The sequence below is a fragment of the Populus euphratica genome, unplaced genomic scaffold (assembly GCF_000495115.2).
Source record: "Populus euphratica unplaced genomic scaffold, PopEup_1.0 scaffold120.1, whole genome shotgun sequence".
In the NCBI taxonomy this organism is placed as follows: domain Eukaryota; kingdom Viridiplantae; phylum Streptophyta; class Magnoliopsida; order Malpighiales; family Salicaceae; genus Populus; species Populus euphratica.
The window spans coordinates 717,357-735,921 of NW_011499918.1; the positions used below are offsets into that span (position 1 = coordinate 717,357).

The 18,565-nt window shown below is 31.9% G+C and overlaps 2 protein-coding genes across 10 annotated transcripts in view; one reads left to right on the plus strand and one right to left on the minus strand.

The window, feature by feature from the left end:
• Window positions 1-7,972: 7,972 nt before the first annotated feature.
• Window positions 7,973-11,817, minus strand: LOC105134845 (uncharacterized). 3 transcript variants are annotated; one of them, XM_011039399.1, is made up of 4 exons: window positions 11,686-11,817; window positions 8,506-9,454; window positions 8,234-8,343; window positions 7,973-8,098 (listed from the first exon to the last, which is right to left on the minus strand). In XM_011039399.1, the coding sequence occupies exons 2-4, from the start codon at window positions 8,791-8,793 to the stop codon at window positions 7,987-7,989; spliced, it is 510 nt and encodes a 169-aa protein (XP_011037701.1). In that variant the 5' UTR covers window positions 8,794-9,454; window positions 11,686-11,817; the 3' UTR covers window positions 7,973-7,986. The 3 variants fall into 3 exon arrangements, 1 of the variants encoding a protein (XP_011037701.1); XR_844087.1 differs by lacking the exon at window positions 8,234-8,343; XR_844086.1 differs by lacking the exon at window positions 8,234-8,343 and having other exon boundaries at window positions 8,070-8,098; window positions 8,490-9,454.
• A 1,137-nt stretch (window positions 11,818-12,954) lies between these two features.
• Window positions 12,955-18,565, plus strand: part of LOC105134846 (polyadenylation and cleavage factor homolog 4-like) — a 7,292-nt gene continuing 1,681 nt past the window's right edge. For 3 of the 7 annotated variants that reach the window (XR_844088.1, XM_011039400.1, XM_011039403.1), the window contains exons 1-7: window positions 12,955-13,102; window positions 13,180-13,530; window positions 14,649-14,750; window positions 14,854-15,108; window positions 15,765-16,631; window positions 17,167-18,153; window positions 18,235-18,558. Coding sequence is in view for 6 of the 7 variants with exons in the window: in XM_011039400.1 (XP_011037702.1) it covers window positions 13,180-13,530; window positions 14,649-14,750; window positions 14,854-15,108; window positions 15,765-16,631; window positions 17,167-18,153; window positions 18,235-18,558 (2,886 nt within the window). In the remaining variant the exon portion in view is untranslated. The other 4 variants (XM_011039402.1, XM_011039401.1, XM_011039404.1 and 1 more) reach the window with 4 other exon arrangements.

Sequence of the window (18,565 nt, forward strand, 5' to 3'; positions counted from 1 at the left end):
GGCCTCACTGGAATTATATAGAAGAAAAGCCCAGCGTTAACCCTCTGATTATTCTTCTTTTGTCAAATCAATAGGACATGCTCACATATTACCTTCTACACAATTGTGGGAATTTAGAATTCACTCCCACCAATAGAAAGATTCCACTACCTTTCACCGAATGTGATGCATGGTTGTTGTTTATTTACAATAAAAATAATTTTGACTTCTACCAAAGAGATTGTTGCTCCTACAATTGCTGCAAAGAAAAGTTCTATTTGAGTAAAGAGATTTCACCATCATCTTCATGGTGAAAAACCTGGGCAATTTAATAGTTTGAATTTTAAGAGGTGGGAACATGAAATGTAGTTCTTGAATTTGAAAAAGTTTTTAATTTAAAATGCATCAAAGCTATCACATGACAAATCTGATCCTCATATAATGTCAATTATGGATGGATTGGTGCAATGCAATTTAGTAGGGAAAAACTATATACTCTATAATGGGTATCACATGACAAATCTGATCCTCATATAATGTCAATTATGGATGTATTGGTGCAATGCAATTTAGTAGGGAAAAACTATATACTCTATAAGGGTATAGTTCCATTAATAAAGCAAAGGCATAATAAGAAGCTTTTGGTCAAAAGTATAAAGTTAGTTGAAGATGCTACTATAAAAAAATTCATAATCGAAAAAATTCTTAACTTTAATATAGTTAATTAGAAGAATATAATAAATCACTTTAATATAGTTAATTAAAAGAATATAATAAATCAAGTTCAAGAGTTTTAACTCATCCTATATAATATTTATGTTGAAGAGTTGGTTTTGAATATAAATCTTTCTAAGTGAGTGCTATTATTAAAAAAAATTATAACCATATTAAAAAGATTTTATGAACTTTCTTAAATATAAGAGAAAAGAGATTGTAGTTTAAAATTTTATTTTAAGGTTGAAGATAGATTAGGAGAATATATTTTTTGAAAGGATAGCCAATTCTTCTTTAATGTTCTATAGAAAATACTATTGAACAAATGGGGAAGTTTTATAATAAAAACCAAAAGAAAAGTCTTATTGTGAAGGGCAAATATATTGCTATGAAATTTAAAAGTAAATGTTTTATTGCTATGAAATTCAAAGGAAAATGTTTTATTTACAACAAGACTACATATCAAGTAAAGGATTATAAAAATAAATCTCAACAGACAATTTTAAGAAAAAATGGTTACCTAAGCCAATATTATTGACATTGATAACCTCTAGAATAAAGTGTTAAAATTAACTTGTTTATAAGTGTCCTGATCAACTATCATGAGTGCTGAAAATGTTCTTTATTTATAATAATGTTGATGATAAATAGCTATAAATGAAAAATTCATTAACCTTGAAGATAATTATTATTGAAAAGGTCACTATAAAAATAATTTTTAAAAAACTTGTCATCCTTAACATTGTATTTTATGGTATTGATATTTGAAAGAACTTAATGTTTAACATATTATGGAACAAAAATAGTTTTAAGATGATTTTTGAAAATGATAATTTGTTCTAACTAAAAAGGGGGTGTTTATAGAAAAAAATATTTTTATGATCATATTTTTAGAATGAATATATTGACTATTTTTTGAATATAAATTATATCTTAAAATCTTATTTAATAACTTAAACTTTTAAATTCAGATATTTCTTTTACAGAATAGCACATGAAGATTTAAACAGTTCAAGGAAAGGAAGAAGAGATAAAAAGAAAACATGTCATTTTTAATAATAGAAAAACAAAAACTCCCTTTAATGCCACATTAACTACATTAATTGTAAAAAAGGATGTGGGGATTTGAACAACGTTAACCTCTCCAAAAGATGGGGAGGTTAAATAACCACATATAGCCTATTATAATTAGAGAAAAAAAAACAAAGTGATATTTATTTTACTAAATCGAAGCTAAGCTTAATCCAAATCATTGTAACTAAATCATATTTTAAACAAAATATTTATGCACAAATTTCATCATATCGTCCAAATCTAAAATCTAAATTCAAACACCAAGCTAGTATCGCCTAAATTTAAAATCTTTGGAGTCCCTAGCACATACTTGAATGAAGCGTAGTCTTTACTCTATTAATAATAGAAAAATTAGCAACCTGGTTTCTGGCCTGTCTCTACCTTTAAAAGAATCCTTGAATAACCTTTTTGTTTTGTTTTTTTTTTTGTCATTCAAACTTATCTTGAAGAAAGAATAAGAATAATATAGGATGGGATTGATCTTTTTGAGGAGTGGTGGTCTCCAAAATTCCTTATCTCACGCCGTGAGGGATAATAAGATAGTGTGTGCATATTTATTTTTGTTTTTTCCAATCTGAAACTCTTATTGTCATATAGGAAAAATCATTTCAGAATTATTAAAAACAGATAAATCTGAACCAAATGAAATGGAACATTACATGCCTTATGATTATGAGTTCTATAAGGAATCGATCGTTAAAAGAACAATAACATTTGAAAGTCTAATCATTTTTCTTTTTTAATCAATAGTATAGATAACAAATATGATAATTTTAGCACCAGTAAGAGTATTATAAACTAGAGTTAAAAGTCACAAAAATGGATATTTACAAACATAAACAAAAAAAGAAGAGAAGAAGATATCACCGAACTATAGAAGATATATAAATGAAGGGGTGTTTGTGTACGGATGACTTTTAAAGTGTTTTTTATTTTAAAAAAATTATTTTTTTTTTAAAGTGTTTTTTACTTTAAAAAAATTATTTTTAATATTAATATATTAAAATGATTTGAAAATTAAAAAAAATATTAATTTGAAGAAAAAAATAAAAAAATATTAATTTTTTAAAAACCATTTTAGAAACAAACAAAAAAAAACTCTTAATAAACTTGCTAGACCAACAAAACAAATATGTCTTGCTTGATTTTATAAAATAGTATTTGATTTTCTTGATTAAAGAAAGTACTATATCCCTTTTAACTATAATTAGGTTAACTGATTCTGAACGTAATCTTCACTCTATTAATAACTAATACAAACAAGCTGTTGGAATAGCGTTTTAAATTGATGAGATAGTTTAAATTTGGTTAGTCTATGCATAATATTAATATAATATGATTTAGCAGCATAAAATGAACTCCTGTTACTGGTATGTATATTATTGCTGTGCATTCAAGAGAAGAAACGAAACTAAAAAGGTGTCTTTGAATTATACTTGAATATAGGATAAGTGGACTAGAAATAAAATTATTATGGATTGGGAAAGATGAATCTGGTCATGATGATAAAATAGCTTTCGATAACTCAACTTTTTCCGAAAGAGGAAGGATCAGAAATGGGCAACTTGGTTTCTGAGCTGTCTCTACCTTTGAAGGAATCCCTAAACTTCTTTCTTTCTTTCTTCATTCGAGCTTGTCTTGGCATGCTCAGAAGAAAGAATGAGAATATATATTGGATCGATGAGACTGCTCGATCTTTTTAAGGAGTGGTGGTCTCTAAAATGCCCTATCTCGTTCAGAAAGGGACAACAAGGTAGTCTGTGCATGTTTATTGTTCTTTACCATAAAGCTACAGTAGCTAGCGATTCATGGCTTTGCTGGTTTCTCCAGGCAGTCAAAGCCTGCAGCAGATAAAGATGGTTGCAGAACCTCCGAAACAGGGAGAAATAAAAAATAAATAAATTGGGGAACGGTGATCCACAAAGTACAGAACAAAGAATCGTCCTCGTAGTGACCATCAACCAAAAACAAATAAATAAAGAAAGAAGAAACTATGTTTCGGAAAAGAAAAGGACGAAATAAATAGGGAAAGTCATTTCAGAATTATTACTAAATTTATTTAGACATTGCTAAATTGAAGGCATGAACTTTAATGTTAAAAGTTGTTTTCTTGTTAATATATTTTAGATTTAGGTTTTCCAAAAAAAAAAAAAATAGGAGTAGACCTTAATTGTAAATTATTAATAAGAAACAGAATTTAACGTAGGTTAAATTTATAACATCTTTTTTTTAGTCATATTTTATAAATATAATTGATTTAAACATATATATTTTTAAATTATTATAATATCATTATTATAATGTTAATACTAATTCGGTATTTAACCAATTATAAAAACATAAATAATTATAAAATACAGTAAAATAATTAAAATATCATTTAAAATAAAAATTTTAAAACTAGAGTTAATAGGCTTTTCCATCTTTTTATAATGGTTTCTTCATTATTATTATTAAGTCAACTTTTATATATATATATATATCAAATTCTAATTTGAAGATTTGAGCACGAGATTAATGAGATATCCATAATTGTTTCAGCTTTAATTGTTAAGGTTACAGGTTTATTATGCTAATTTATAATGATTAAAATCAATTTTTATATATTTTTTTAATTTTTATATTTTTTTATATTTAATAAGTTTTAAATTGAGATATATTATTTGTTTTTTTTTTAAATGTTTTTTCCTTAAATTTTTCTAATTACTTTTCTTTTTAAGTTTGATCCATTTACTATTATTTTTTATTTTTTAAATTAAAATAAAATCAACTTACTCAGGGATATACCCCGAGTCACATATAAACATCACTTCTTGAAAAATAAATTTATAGCACCACAATAAGACGCAAACATTTAGGCTTATAGATAATACTAAAACACGTGGGGTTTCGGCTATAATAATTTACAGTAAAAAACGCCACTTTACACCTAAAGAAACCATTCATTTAACTATAATTGAGGGGTAAAATAACCTTAAAAATAATAAAAAAAAATGAATTGGTGTATAGGGTCTTTATTTATATTTTTATTTTCTCAGAACAATTAAATTACTTAACTACTCTAAAATAATAAATAAAATAAATAAAATATCGGGTTTTTTTTGTTATAGCGCATATGGGCAATTTGGTTATTTAGTAATGATAAAATGTTAGAAAAAGTTACTTCTATGCATACTAAAATTACTTAAATGCTCTTTGATTCACAAATGTTTAAAACTTTTATGAAGGGGTGTCTTAATCATTTATGCTTGGTTTTTTTGGTAATAATCATGTTGAATAAAGAGTGCTTTAGTCTTTTAATAAGGATAAAATACAATAAAAAGAAAAAGGTGTTTACAAATGCAATGGCATTTGGTAATAATCAAGAGTGCTTTAGTCTTTTAATATGGATAAAATACAATAAAGAGAAAAAGGTGTTTACAAATGCAATGGCATCCGACTGTCAAAAGTCATCATCCACACTGGTGTTGGAATCATGTTGTCATCCTCTACATTGTAGTGTGACGTATGTTGATGACAACATGGCAGTTCAACTTCAGGTGACTTTTTTATTCTTATTCTTCTTTTCTCTCTTCTCATCCTTCTTTTCGTAAAGCATTTATTTTTTTGAGTTTTCCTTTGTTTTTACTTTCTATATGGTCGATCATGGCCTCATTACTATATTCTCAGCGTTGATTTTAGTGTTTTTTAAATTTTTTATTTAATTTTTTTTAAAACATTTTATTCTTTAACATTTAAATTTTTGAAATTAATCTTCAGGTTTTTTTCTTCATTTTCTTTTCTATAGGCATTTTGGTTAATTGAATTTTTTTATATTTAAAAATATGTTAAAAAACTTGAATATATTTTTTTTAAAAAAATATTAGAGCAGCACGAGCCACAGTGATGTTTTTTGTTATAATCTCAGTTTCCAATAGAATTTACTGTTTTAGTTTCTCTCTATACCATGGAACATAACATTGTTTTTTTTCCCATTAATGCCCATTCAAGGCTATTGCAACAATATATTGGATGGTCTAGCTAGACAGTGAACATCAAAATTTTCAAGAGCTTAATTTGGATTACAGTTAATTAAATAATTAGATCAATTGACAAGTTTTCTATGAAAGGGATAGGGCCTTTGATTCCTTCAGCTTTTCTTCATGGAAAAGATCCGTCCGATGCTTCTTTTGGAAGAGATCTTTTCCAAGTACATCCAGAAGACGATTACGTCGAATGGCTGGACTCTAAGGATGAATCCTCTGTGATCTACGTATCATTTGGAAGCATCTCCGTGTTATCCAAGAGACAAATGTAGGGGATTGCTCATGGATTGCTAGATACTGGCCGCCCATTCTTATGGGTTATCAGAGGAATGGGGAAGGACGGCGACAACGAGGAAGAGAAACTGAGCTGTAGTGCCATGGTGTTCCCAAGTTGAAGTTTTGTCGGATGTTTTATGACGCATTGTGGGTGGAATCCAAGCTTGGAAAGCATTGTTTTAGGGGTCCCCATGGCGGCATTTCCGCAGCGGACTGATCAAGTGACAATAGCCATGCTTATCCAAGATGTCTGGAAAACAGGGGTGAGGGTCACAAAAAATGAAGATGGGATAGTTGAAGGTGGTGAAATTAAGACCTGCATGGAATCTGTTACGGGAGAGAAAGGAGAAAGGCTGAGAAAGAACGCCTAGGATGGAAGGATTTAGCAATGGCAGCTACCATGACAAATGGGCCTTCAGACAACAATCTTAGGGATTTGTGGAGGGCATTGGGTTGTTTTTACAGTAGAATACATACACGCACATGTACAGAGGGAAGATTCAAATTAAAGAGTGCTTAAATTATTTTTTTTGGGATCTGCAAACTGTTTCTGTAATGATACAACACAACTTAATGAAACATTTCCCCATGACAGACGTATTTAAGCATTGCTCAACTTTAGCAATCACATTAATGGAACTTAAAGAAAGATTGAAAATATTCATGCCCTTTTCATTTGGAGTGAGAAGGGCCATGTTTTTTTGAGGAAAAAAAGAAAAGGAAAAGGACCTTATGGCTTCTGTAGATACAAAACTGAGATGCTGGCAAGGCAAATTAAGTACAAAGCTAAAAGTAGGAGTTGGGAAAACATTGTTAGGCACACCTATTACCGTTTTCAATTACAATGCTAATTCGTGGTGTTGGTCTTTTTCTTTAATTTTGACCTTTTGTTTTTTTATTTTTGGTTATTGATTTATTTTTTAATTTAATTCTTATACTATATGTTTATAGAAATTTATAATTGATAATTTATTTTTTATATAGTTATCACAATATAAAAAAATATCATAGGTGGTTGATATAAAAAAAAATTGAGCATTGTAGAATGGCCTATCTTTTTAAAATTTTAGTTAAATAAAATATAATTTAAAAAAATAAGTTATTAAATTTTGTGGAGTTAATAATCTAATTTGAAGCTTTGACAAAATAACCTTAGTTGCTTCGATTTAAAGGTTTAGTGAGGTATTTTTTTTAGTTAAATTTTATTATGTGATCATCTATTTTTTTTATCATATAGTTAAAAAATAGAAAAAAAAATTTATTAAGTTTTAGAAAGTCCATAGGTTTATTGATGGGATAAAAAAATTTATTAAGTTTTAGAAAGTCCATAGGTTTATTGATGGGTATAATAAGTTTAACTTTTCTTATTTTTCTTTTTTCTTTTAAATTTATTTTTTATTTTATTCTTTGATATTGAACTAATTAAAAATATTTATAATTTATTTTATTTTGTTTTTTATGATATTATCATAGTCTTAAAAAAATCTCAATATAAATTTAATGTTTAATTTTACAATTGATTATTTTTATTTTCAGATAATTAAATAAAAAATAGTTTAGAAAAAAAAAACTTACCCCATTTGTAAGTTTGATATATTAATCCGAGTTTATTTGATTTACAAGTTAACAGATTTACCCATCAAATCAGATTTTTTTTAAATTTTTGGTAGTTTAATTTTTCTATTTTTTTTAATTTTACTCTTCTTTAATATTAAATAAGTTGAGAAATAAAATTTATGGTTTATTTTTTTTAGATCTCAAATAAATAATAGAAATCATGTTTTATTTTTTCTACTTTCTATAAGATTATTACGATTTCAAATAAACATATTTTTTAGAATTAATGCTGCATTTTAAAAATATCTAATATTATTATAAAATTAAATAAAAATAATTTACAAAAACAATAAAATAATTTTCAGTTGCTGCAAATCTCCAGAATTTGATGGTCACTAGCTGTGTCAATAAACAAGGAGGTACTGCATCCAATTCGGAGTTTTTTTTCCATATTTTTCAGGCAAGGGAGTATCCTACAAATCAAAATATATTTCAGCATCAATAACCAAAGAAAATACCTTTCAGCAATAAGAAAACATAATGGGTGGTTAGAAAAAGGTACTGTTCCAAAATCAAGACAATCAAGGATAGGCAAATTATGAAGTAACCTCTGCAGTGCTCCATAATCAAAATTCATAGTTCCATAACCAAATTTGAGAAGATTCAGTATGCGAAACACTGGCGGATGGGGGTATAATTCTTCTGCACGAGTGAGAATCTAGAAACATGATAATGGAAGTGAGCAATGGAAACAAACTTTTGACAGAAGAAGAAAAAAAATTAAGCATCATACGTTTCATCAACTCAACATATCTAATCAACAGCAGTGAGCTTGATGACTACAAGTTCTCGATTACAACTTAATTGGAAACGTATATACCTCCAATGCAACAGGTGATACTGTCAAGCTTTCAACACTATAGAACCCCTTAAGAAGCTCACGCATGTGATAAGCAGCTTCCCTTTGTTTTCCATACCACTCAGACACTGTCACTGATCTCCAATCCATACATCCATTAACCAGTGAGGATGAATATATGCAAAAATCTGTTTTGAGTTCACCGCTGAAGGAAAAGAATTTGAGATTTGTTCCACAAGTCACAACTTGACAATCATTTGGACTGCTGTCATCCCATGTAAGATCATATATAGATAAGAATTTAAGCATAGGAGAAGAAATAAAAACAAACTTCTCATCCTTCCATGCGCATTCATCAAGAGTCAGCTTATGCAAATTCAGGCAACCATCAAAGAGCTGTGTTGAGTGATCATCCACAAATGTAATAAATGACAATTGCAACTCCTTGAGATTGGGAAGGCATATGGATGACAGAAGTTTAAGATCATGAAATAGGTATAGTTCCAATACAGTTAATGACTGACAAGTAAATAGACAATGAGGTAATAATGACTTGTTTGCATTGCGTTAGTAAAGGTCAAGTTTCAATTCTTGAAATTTGCAACCTAGTGCAGAAAATATCCATGTATTAATGCGAGATGCATCAGAGTGCACATCACATGAGGGGAGAAGTTTCTTATATCTGAGAAATTACAAAGCATCATAACTCTTTCGATAAAATTCATGAAATACACCCTGTCACCAAATATGCCTTCTTCTTCAAAGTCAAGAATGGGGACCAACATCCATAGGTTTTTCCATCTTTTAGATAATATGCTCTGACAACATCTTTCATTGGGAGGAAAGATAAGATGTGCTGAAGAATAACATCTGGTATATTTCTGATTAAATTCCTTCCCTCTTCTTTTTCCAGCTTCTGGCTTTTGCCACGGATTACTTGAGCACTTGCATCCATGATTATGTTGACTTACTAAAGTACACAAAATAAGGAGCTTAGAAAGATCACGGGAAATTAAATCAAACTGTTAAATAAGAAATAAAAGGTCTGCACATTCTGCTAATTGTTTTCCTATTTACAAGTTCCACAAGCAGCAACAAGCTTATTTTGAGAAAATTAACAAAGGTCAACAAATAAAAATCCAAAAGAATTGTTCCATCCACTAAAAAACAAACAAATGGTCTCAAACCCAATTTTAAGAATTTCCCGTTTTCCTCCAATTTCATTTCTTTATCCCAATACACAGAATACTATGATCAGTCCTCCAAGACTACAACTTCTAAGCTACACTCTTTTCTCCAAGATAATCAATAATCAATAATGATACAATATGCATCATTATCATTATCAATACAAAGGGTTTTTCCCATTGGCAAACAAATAATTAAATTTTTGCTATCATTTTAAACCCACCTTGAAATTTTCCCATATTCTTTCAATTTCATGTCTTCACCCCAATACACAAGGTTCTTATCTACAATCACTGACAAAGCACAACTTTCAGCAAATATCTTTGTTTCTTCTTGGGAAACATCATAATCATTAATCAACATCAAAACTAAGAATTCAAAAACTAACTCCAGTTCCCTAGTGAAACATCATAGTTAAAGACACGGAAAATTGGATATAAAACGAAGAACTGAGTAAGCAAACTTTAACAGCTTCTAGATATACACAGAGAGAGCTATAAAGCTAATTAAACTACAAAATTCCATAAGAACAGACAAAAATGAATATTTCTATAATTAACCTTTTCTATCATCAGAAATTCTGAACTAGAAACAAACTTCAATAGCTACAAGCTTGCATGTCTGTTTAGGCCAACAATCAAAGTTTTACTTTGTAGGCAAGGACTAGTACTTCAGATGTTAATGGTACCAATTTGACCCGTGAAACATCCAAGTAAAAGCGGGGTGATTTGTTTATCAAAGCTGAATTCAAAATTCAGCATGTTTGGTCAAGATAATTTACTAAAAAATGTTTGGAAAAAAATCTTAACATGCTAAAATGTTGAAAAAATTACTTCCAACCATGCTTATTATTTTGAAGTCCATTGTAATTTACACATGTAGTTTTAAAAAGCAAGGCAGTTTTTTGCTTTAAGGATCCACTTACATGAACTAAGTAGGATGGCGGCGCCCACAGCCCTGGTTACAAATGTAAAATGCAAGCAGATCATACATGGTTTTTTTTAAATATTTATATTTGGTTTTTATACCAAACAGCCATGTACACAAGTTTGTGAGGATTGCATTTTTTCATGACTCATGAGCAGATAAAATTGGATTAAATGTGAAGGAACAAAGTCGTCTCTTGTGAGAATAGTTATTAAACTCAACCAAGCCCAACAATTCGACTTGGTGACCTGCCAACGCAGAGCCTAGCCCCTTTGAACTAGGTTGAATGTTGACTCAGTCAAACCTATATGACCCGACATATCAACCCATGACTTGGTTGACTCCGACCAAACCTGAGTGAGACTTAGTTACGTCAACTCTTAGGGTTTCTTTTTAAATTTTTTGTTCAAAATAACATCATTTTGGTTTTTATTTTAAAAAAATGGAACAACAACATTTAAGGGTTGACTCAGCCATCCAGCGACTTAGGCCTTGTGCCGAGATAACATGCTAGTTTTGAGAACATCTTTTGCAGGAAGGAAAGATAATATATGCAGAAGCATTGTGCCTGGCAGATTTTTTATTATGTCCCTTTCATCATCCATGTTCTAAGTTTCTGGCTTTTGGCCTGACCACTTTCACTCATGATTCCAGTTAATTTGCTAAAGTAAACAAAATAAGGAAACTACCAAGAATCATAGAAGCTTGATTTATCTCAGTATAAAAAAAAGAAAGAAATTAGCAGGACAATGAAAATCCGAAGCACTAGCTAGGCACCACCGCTGCAAATTTAATCTAACCAAATCAAATTATAGCAAGCTTACTTTGGGAAGACTACAACATTAATCATATAAAACAATTCAAGAAATTTTTCATAAAAAAATTGAAAACTATTCCTTGTACTCAGCAAAAGAATCCAAATCTAAGATAATATATCTCTTTCCCAACTAGAAAAACATAGCAATAAGTATCAAAATTCAACCAACTACTAAAACTTGCAAGAACCTAGGCAAATCATTCTAGCAAAACATCATAGTCATAGATACTAAATATGGAAAAACTTGAGAAGTTCAGTTGCAGGCTTACCTAAAAAAGAAGAGGGCAGCTTGATTTATCCTCAATCCAGAAGGAGTCGATTAGATTTTTTCCATCCCAAATTCCACAAGCTCTTTGTTTCTGTCACTGCAAGCGCAGACTGCTGGATACCAATGTATTTATAGAAGGGTCATAACTAGCACACGGTGCAAAAGTACAAAACCAACAAGGCGTTAACGTCTCGGGTGTAAACTTCATTTTGGTCCCCGTAGATTGACCGGTGATCTAACCCAAGACCTTTTCTTTAGAATTTGTTAATATCATCATTCTAGTTCTTAAGAGATTCTAATATTATCCTTAATCATTAAAAACCATACATGAATTTGGTTTTGGGGTTTTTTTTAAAAGGTTTTTAAGTATTCGTGTGAGATATATGACATATTTAGGGAGAAAAATAAGAAAAAATAAAAAAGAAGTATTAAGAAAAGTAAGTTTCTTAATTCCTTAAATGATTTTTTTATTTTTTTTATTTTAAATTATTAATAACATGACTCGCATTTTATTTTTCCATTAACCTATATCCAAAAAAAAAAAAAAATATCATGTTTAACTTTCAAACATATTAAGAATGTTATTTTACATGTATTTAGAATACCATCCATTAATTTTATTTATACTTTTCTAAAATAACCCCTAGTAGTTTTTTTTTAATATATGCTTTTACTAAGAATATCATAATAAAAAAAAGCATTAGTTATAATTATTTTGAAATAGATAAAAATAGAAAGCCAAACAATCCCTTTATTTTTTTGAACTCATATCAAATGATGAACACTTTAATTTTAAATGAGAAATGCTTTGATTTAAATACTTAATTGAAGAATGTTACAATTTAAGTATTCATTAATGGCTTACTATTAAGCCTCTCTCTTAATGATTTAACAAAAAGATGAGTTAATTATAAATTTAAAATTGTTTAGCAAAATCAATCTAATTATATTCAATCTTGATTAAATTATATGTAATCCTTATAATGCAGTATTTTCATCAATTTCATTTTTTTTCAATTTTATTTATCTATTTATCTTTTGAATTATAGAATAAAGAAATGAGAAGTAAGGGAGATGAGAGAACTTGACTAGGAAATATGGCAATTACCAATTAAAAAATGACTTAATTTGGATGGCCAATGATGAGACTATAGGGACAATTGATTAGATTAATAAAGTATATGGACTATATTAAAACTAACTCCATGATTAAAACAAAAAAGAAAAGAAGTAGAAGATAAAAAAATAAAAATAAAAATAAAAATAAAAATAAAGAATCACTCTAATTTGTTTCCTCTATTTCACTCTCTCTCTCTCTCTAGAAAATAAAAATTTAATGCTATAACCCCTTAAAATCCCCAATTCATAAACCCAAATTCTCCACATTCCTTTTCAAATCTCTCTCTTAATGGAAACAAATGCAACCCACAAAACTCCTAAACCCTAAAACCGCCACCAAGGCGGCTGCTGCGGCAGCGGGTAACACCACCAACAAATGCAACCCACAAAACTCCTAAACCCTAAAACCGCCACCAAGGCGGCTGCTGCGGCAGCGGTTACCACCACCATGCCAAATGAACTGCTGCCACAGAAACCATCAGCATCGTCAGTTCTTGACAAGTTCCGGTCTTTATTGAAGCAACGACAAGGATCAGCGGTGGAGGACGATGGTGGTGGTGACGGGGCGAGTTTGAGTATGGAGGATGTGGTGGAGATTTATGAGACGGTTTTGAATGAATTGACGTTTAATTCAAAACCTATAATTACTGATTTGACTATTATTGCTGGAGAGCAGCGGGAGCATGGTGAGGGCATTGCTGATGTTCTCTGTGCCCGCATTGTTGAGGTCTGTGTTTTATTTCTCGCTTTTTTTTATGAATGTGTGGGATTTTTTAGGGTTTTGTTCTTGATATTGAGTAATGCTAGAGATAATGATAATTTTAGTATATTCTTGTAGTCTCAAAATCGGTGAGGTGGTATTGCTTAATTTTGGATTTTAGGGTTTAGTTATTGGGATGAGAATATTGCTAGTATTGATGAATTTATAAGTTATGGCGTTGGTAAAATGTGGGAGAAATGGTGAGTTTTAGGGTTTAGTTATTAATAAAAGTATTTTTGATATAGTTGGTATTGGTGTTTGGTGTTTTAAATTGGTTTTTTTTATGTTATTGATGGCGGGTTTAGTTGAAGGCTTGGGAGAGGGGAATTTTTTTTTTTTTTTTGTGGTTTGCAGGGGTTGTGTGTGTGTTAAGAGTTTTTGAATGTTTGTATTGGTTGGGAAAATGTGAGAGAATTAAGAAGTTAGAATAAAATTTAGTTGAGACATAACTTTTCGGCTTTGTTGGGCTGCAAAATTGAAAGTCTTAGTTTTTTCCCCTACTTGTTATTGGTTTTGTCTGTATGTTCAAGTAGAATCAGTGGAAAGGAAAAACAATTTGAAATATTACAGTGTTCAGATTCCAGCTGCTTGGTTGATGGTGTGGCTTCAAATCTTGTTCTTTTTATGTGTGTCTGTGGATTTTAGGAAATTACTTTTTTTAAAAAAAAAATTCTGCAATTTATTTTACTTGTATTCATTAGGTTTTTGAACCTTTTGATTTCTCACTTTCATGAATTCGTTTTTTTGCTTGGTTACTTGTCTGGTTCCTTGGATAAATTTGGGTTAAGGAAAGATATTTTGAGTGTTGAAGTTAGGAAAGATATATTGCGTAACTTTGAGAAACTGAAGACAGGTTTGACTTTCAAATTTTTTGAAGTTAAGAGAATTTTGAGACCATTATAATCATCTTCATTGTGTTATCCAATTTAAAAGTCTGAACATTTCTCCCTGTCTTATCATTTTTCCCTATCTTAAAGAACATTGAGTTCATATATCCATGCCTTTTCTTTTCTAAGGGGAGATCATTTGTGTTTACCTTCTTTTCTAAGGGGAGGGCATTTGTGTTTACTTTTTATCTTTTGCAGGCCCCCGTAGATCAAAAGCTGCCTTCATTATATCTTCTAGATAGCATTGTCAAGAATATTGGCCGGGAATACATTAGGCACTTCTCGTCCCGTTTGCCGGAGGTGAGTTAATCAGAGTATTGTGCTCTCTTCTCTTGCCATCTTCCATGCTGTATATTGCTTATCCTGCATGATTATGATATTTGTCACCTTGTTTCCTCACCAGGTTTTTTGTGAGGCATACAGACAAGTTGACCCTAGCTTATATCCTTCAATGCGCCACCTTTTTGGCACATGGTCCTCAGTGTTTCCTTCTTCTGTACTTCACAAGATTGAGACTCAACTTGATTTTTCTCCACAAGTTAATAATCAGTCATCAAGCTTGACTTCCTTTAGAGCTTCGGAATCACCCAGACCACCTCATGGCATACATGTGAACCCAAAATACTTGCGTCAGCTGGATCATTCAACTGCAGATAATGTAAGGTTTCCAATGAAATCTCTGCCTCTCTCTGGTGCCTTCAGCTATTAATTTATAGTCCTGCTGATGAAACCATTTACTTCTTGTTTTAGAATCTTCACCTGGGAATTTGTGGTTAAAATACAGGTTCAGTGATATGGTCTTTCTAATGGCCTTTTTAAACTTTAGAATTTAATTTTTTAAGTAAAATGAATTCATAGTGGAGTATACATATACCATGTTAAATTGTCATCGTTTTGATGTTTCAAGGCTGAAATATCAGTGGATAAAGATGGCCTCTTGATGCTAAACATTGCAGTAGTACACTGTGGAGATCAAGATGAGTATTAATCAAAGAAAAATTATGCACAATAGCTCATTGGAGCTTGTTTATATGTTGCATCTCTCTTTAACCTAACTTTCTCATGGCTCTCAACTATTATAACACTCAAATGGAAAGCATCTTAGTTGTTTTGCAACTTTGTGGAATTTCTTCTGGGCTAAATTCTTCCTAATGTACTGCGCTGGTTCTCTAGTGTTTACTATGTACAAAATAAATATTTTGATTGTAAGTTTAATAAATGAGCACACAAGCTACGTTTTGAGATTATGTCGTATTTTGTTGATGATTCTCTGTTGTGTACTGTGTAATGCAATGTGCATCTGTTTGCATGCAGACAGGTTGGTCAATACTAACATCCAAAGCTAAAAATGTAATTCAATCTTTGCAGAATGTTCAGCACACTAAGGGAACTTCGAATCTGAAAATATATGGTAAAAAACCTGCTGTTGGATATGATGAATATGAAAGTGATCAAGCAGAGGCCATATCTTCACAGGTTGGAATGGGTCGTACATCACTCATTCTTGGATCTAATAAGCTGCAACCATCTTCAACTTCCAGGCTTGCAAGACGCTTGTTGCCTTTAACAACTGGAGCTGAGAGGCCTTTATCTTCAGAAATTGATGACTTGGCAGTAGGGAATTCTCCTCGAAGGTTTGTTGAGGGGCTATCCCCATCTCGTCCTCTATTTGATTATGGACACAGCAGAACCATTGTTAGAGATGAGGAGGCAAATGAATTAAGAAGAAATAACTACTCTGATGATAACCATAACCGATTTGAACCTTCTGCTAGATATAGGCTTAGCAATGGACTTGAACATCAAGGACCCAGAGCTTTAATAGATGCATATGGGGATGATAGGGGGAAAAGAATTACAAGTAGTAAACCTCTTCATATTGAACAGTTAGCTGTAAATGGCATGCACAATAAGGTAGCTTCAAGATCATGGCAGAATACTGAAGAAGAGGAATTTGATTGGGAAGATATGAGCCCTACTTTGTCAGAGCATGGTAGGACTAATGATTTCTTGCCGTCGTCTATTCCACCTTTTGGAAGTGTTGTTCCAAGGCCTGCCTTTGGAAGGCTAAGTGCTATCCATGCAGAATCTGATATCAGGAGCAATCGATCTAGTCTGGCTCCAATGGCATCTGTGGATGGCTCCTCTAATATTGCTGAAGAAGCAGTCTCAATTCTGGGTGTATGCTGTCTCAACTTGTTTCCTTATGTGTTGCTGTTTAAGTTTATTTACTTGTTCATATACTGTCCAAAAGCTAGGCTCTTGTTTGATTCCATATACGTATTTTGATTTCTTTTCTATAATATGGCTGTTAATTTTTTTAATGGATTTGACTAGACTTTATTTGGAAATGAGTTTTTTTCCGTCCTCTTTACCTCCATCTGGCAATTCTCTTGCAATTTAGCACCTTTTAGAGCTTACTGCTGCATTCTGTGTCATAGTTCAAATTATTATGTGATGATTTGCATTTCAATTTACTATTTATATTGTCAGTTAACTCATTAAGAAGATACCCAGTTAAGTCATCTTCATGTGTTTTATCTTTTCCCTTTGTTATTTGTTTTAAGAAACAGTTGACTGTGTTGGTCATTAACCAGGAAACAAGCTGTACATTTCTTTCTTTCTGTTTTCAATTATGTTTTTGCGTATCTTGGGAAAGAAAGTCAAATTCAAACTTTGATCTCATGTCCAAAAGAAATTGATGTGCTTCGTGCAGTCTGGTCGTGGATCAACAAGCAAGATTCCTGGATTCCGAACTGAGAGAAATCAGATCTTGGGTTCCCGTCATCATCAAGAAGCCTGGAATTTTCCGCCTCACATCCATCAGTCAGCACATCTCCTGAATTCTAAAGGAAGAGGACGGGATTTCCAGATGCCCTTATCTGGAAGTGGTGTGTCTTCTTTGGGTGGTGAGAATTACTCTCCACTTGCTGAAAAACTTCCAGATATTGATGCACAGCTTAATAGGTCTCCTGCCATTGCATCAAGATGGGGCTCTAATATTGACTCTACTAGTTCAGGGACCTGGTCAAGTGTTGTGCCACCATCATCAGGGGTCTGGCCTCCAGTAAATGCACGAAAGTCTCTGCCACCTCCTGTGCATCGAATTTTTCCTCCACCAGAGCAGAGTAGAAGCCAGTTTGATCCAATAAATGCCAGCAGCACTGTAATAAATCAGGTTTTACAGAAGGGTTCAGCTATGCCCGAACAACCATTTAATGGTTTTGAGAACAAAGATTACAATTCGATGAAGCCAACACCAATGTCTAATCAGCATGCTGCTTTGAATCAGCAAAACCAGGCACATGTAAATCCTTTTCAGCCACAACAACTTCCATCTCATGAAACCCGAGAGAATTTTCATCCATCTGGGGTAACTTCAATGCCACCTCGTCCCCTGGGACAACCACTGAATCATGGATACAACACTCACGGGCATAGCACAGCCATTAGTATGGTTCCTTCAAATGCATTACCTGCTGTACAGCTGCCTTTACCAGTCAACAATATTCCAAATATGTTGCATTCACAGGTTGGGCTTCGGCCACCTTTGCCACCTGGTCCTCCTCCCCAAACGATGCCTTTCTCTCAGAATGTTAGTTCAAGTGTCCCCGGCCAACCATCTGGCAGTGCATTTTCGGGTTTGTTTAACTCTCTCATGGCACAAGGTTTGATCTCATTGACAAAACAATCTCCTGTGCAGGTACTTGTTTGAATAGCTTCGCCATTCTTTCTTTCAAAGAATGCAATATTAGCCTGAATAACCTTGTGGCTCAATATGTAGGATTCTGTGGGACTTGAGTTCAATGCTGACCTTCTCAAGCTGCGCTATGAATCTGCAATCAGTGCATTGTATGGTGATCTGCCAAGACAATGCACAACATGTGGCCTTCGGTTCAAGTGTCAAGAAGAACACAGTACTCACATGGATTGGCATGTTACTAAAAACCGGATGTCTAAGAACCGGAAGCAGAAATCTTCTCGCAACTGGTTTGTAAGTGCAAGTATGTGGCTCAGTGGTGCAGAGGCATTGGGAACTGATGCAGCTCCTGGTTTTTTGCCCACTGAGACCACTGTGGAGAAGAAGGATGATCATGGAATGGCTGTTCCTGCTG

Excerpts from the sequence above, each read along its gene's own strand:
- LOC105134845 (XM_011039399.1), bottom strand. The coding sequence starts at position 8,793 with ATGCTTAAATTCTTATCTATATATGATCTTACATGGGATGACAGCAGT. Across the intron at positions 8,344-8,505 it reads TATCACCTGTTGCATTGGAG|ATTCTCACTCGTGCAGAAGA; the intron begins GTATATACGTTT and ends TCATGTTTCTAG. Across the intron at positions 8,099-8,233 it reads GATTATGGAGCACTGCAGAG|GATACTCCCTTGCCTGAAAA; the intron begins GTTACTTCATAA and ends TTTGATTTGTAG.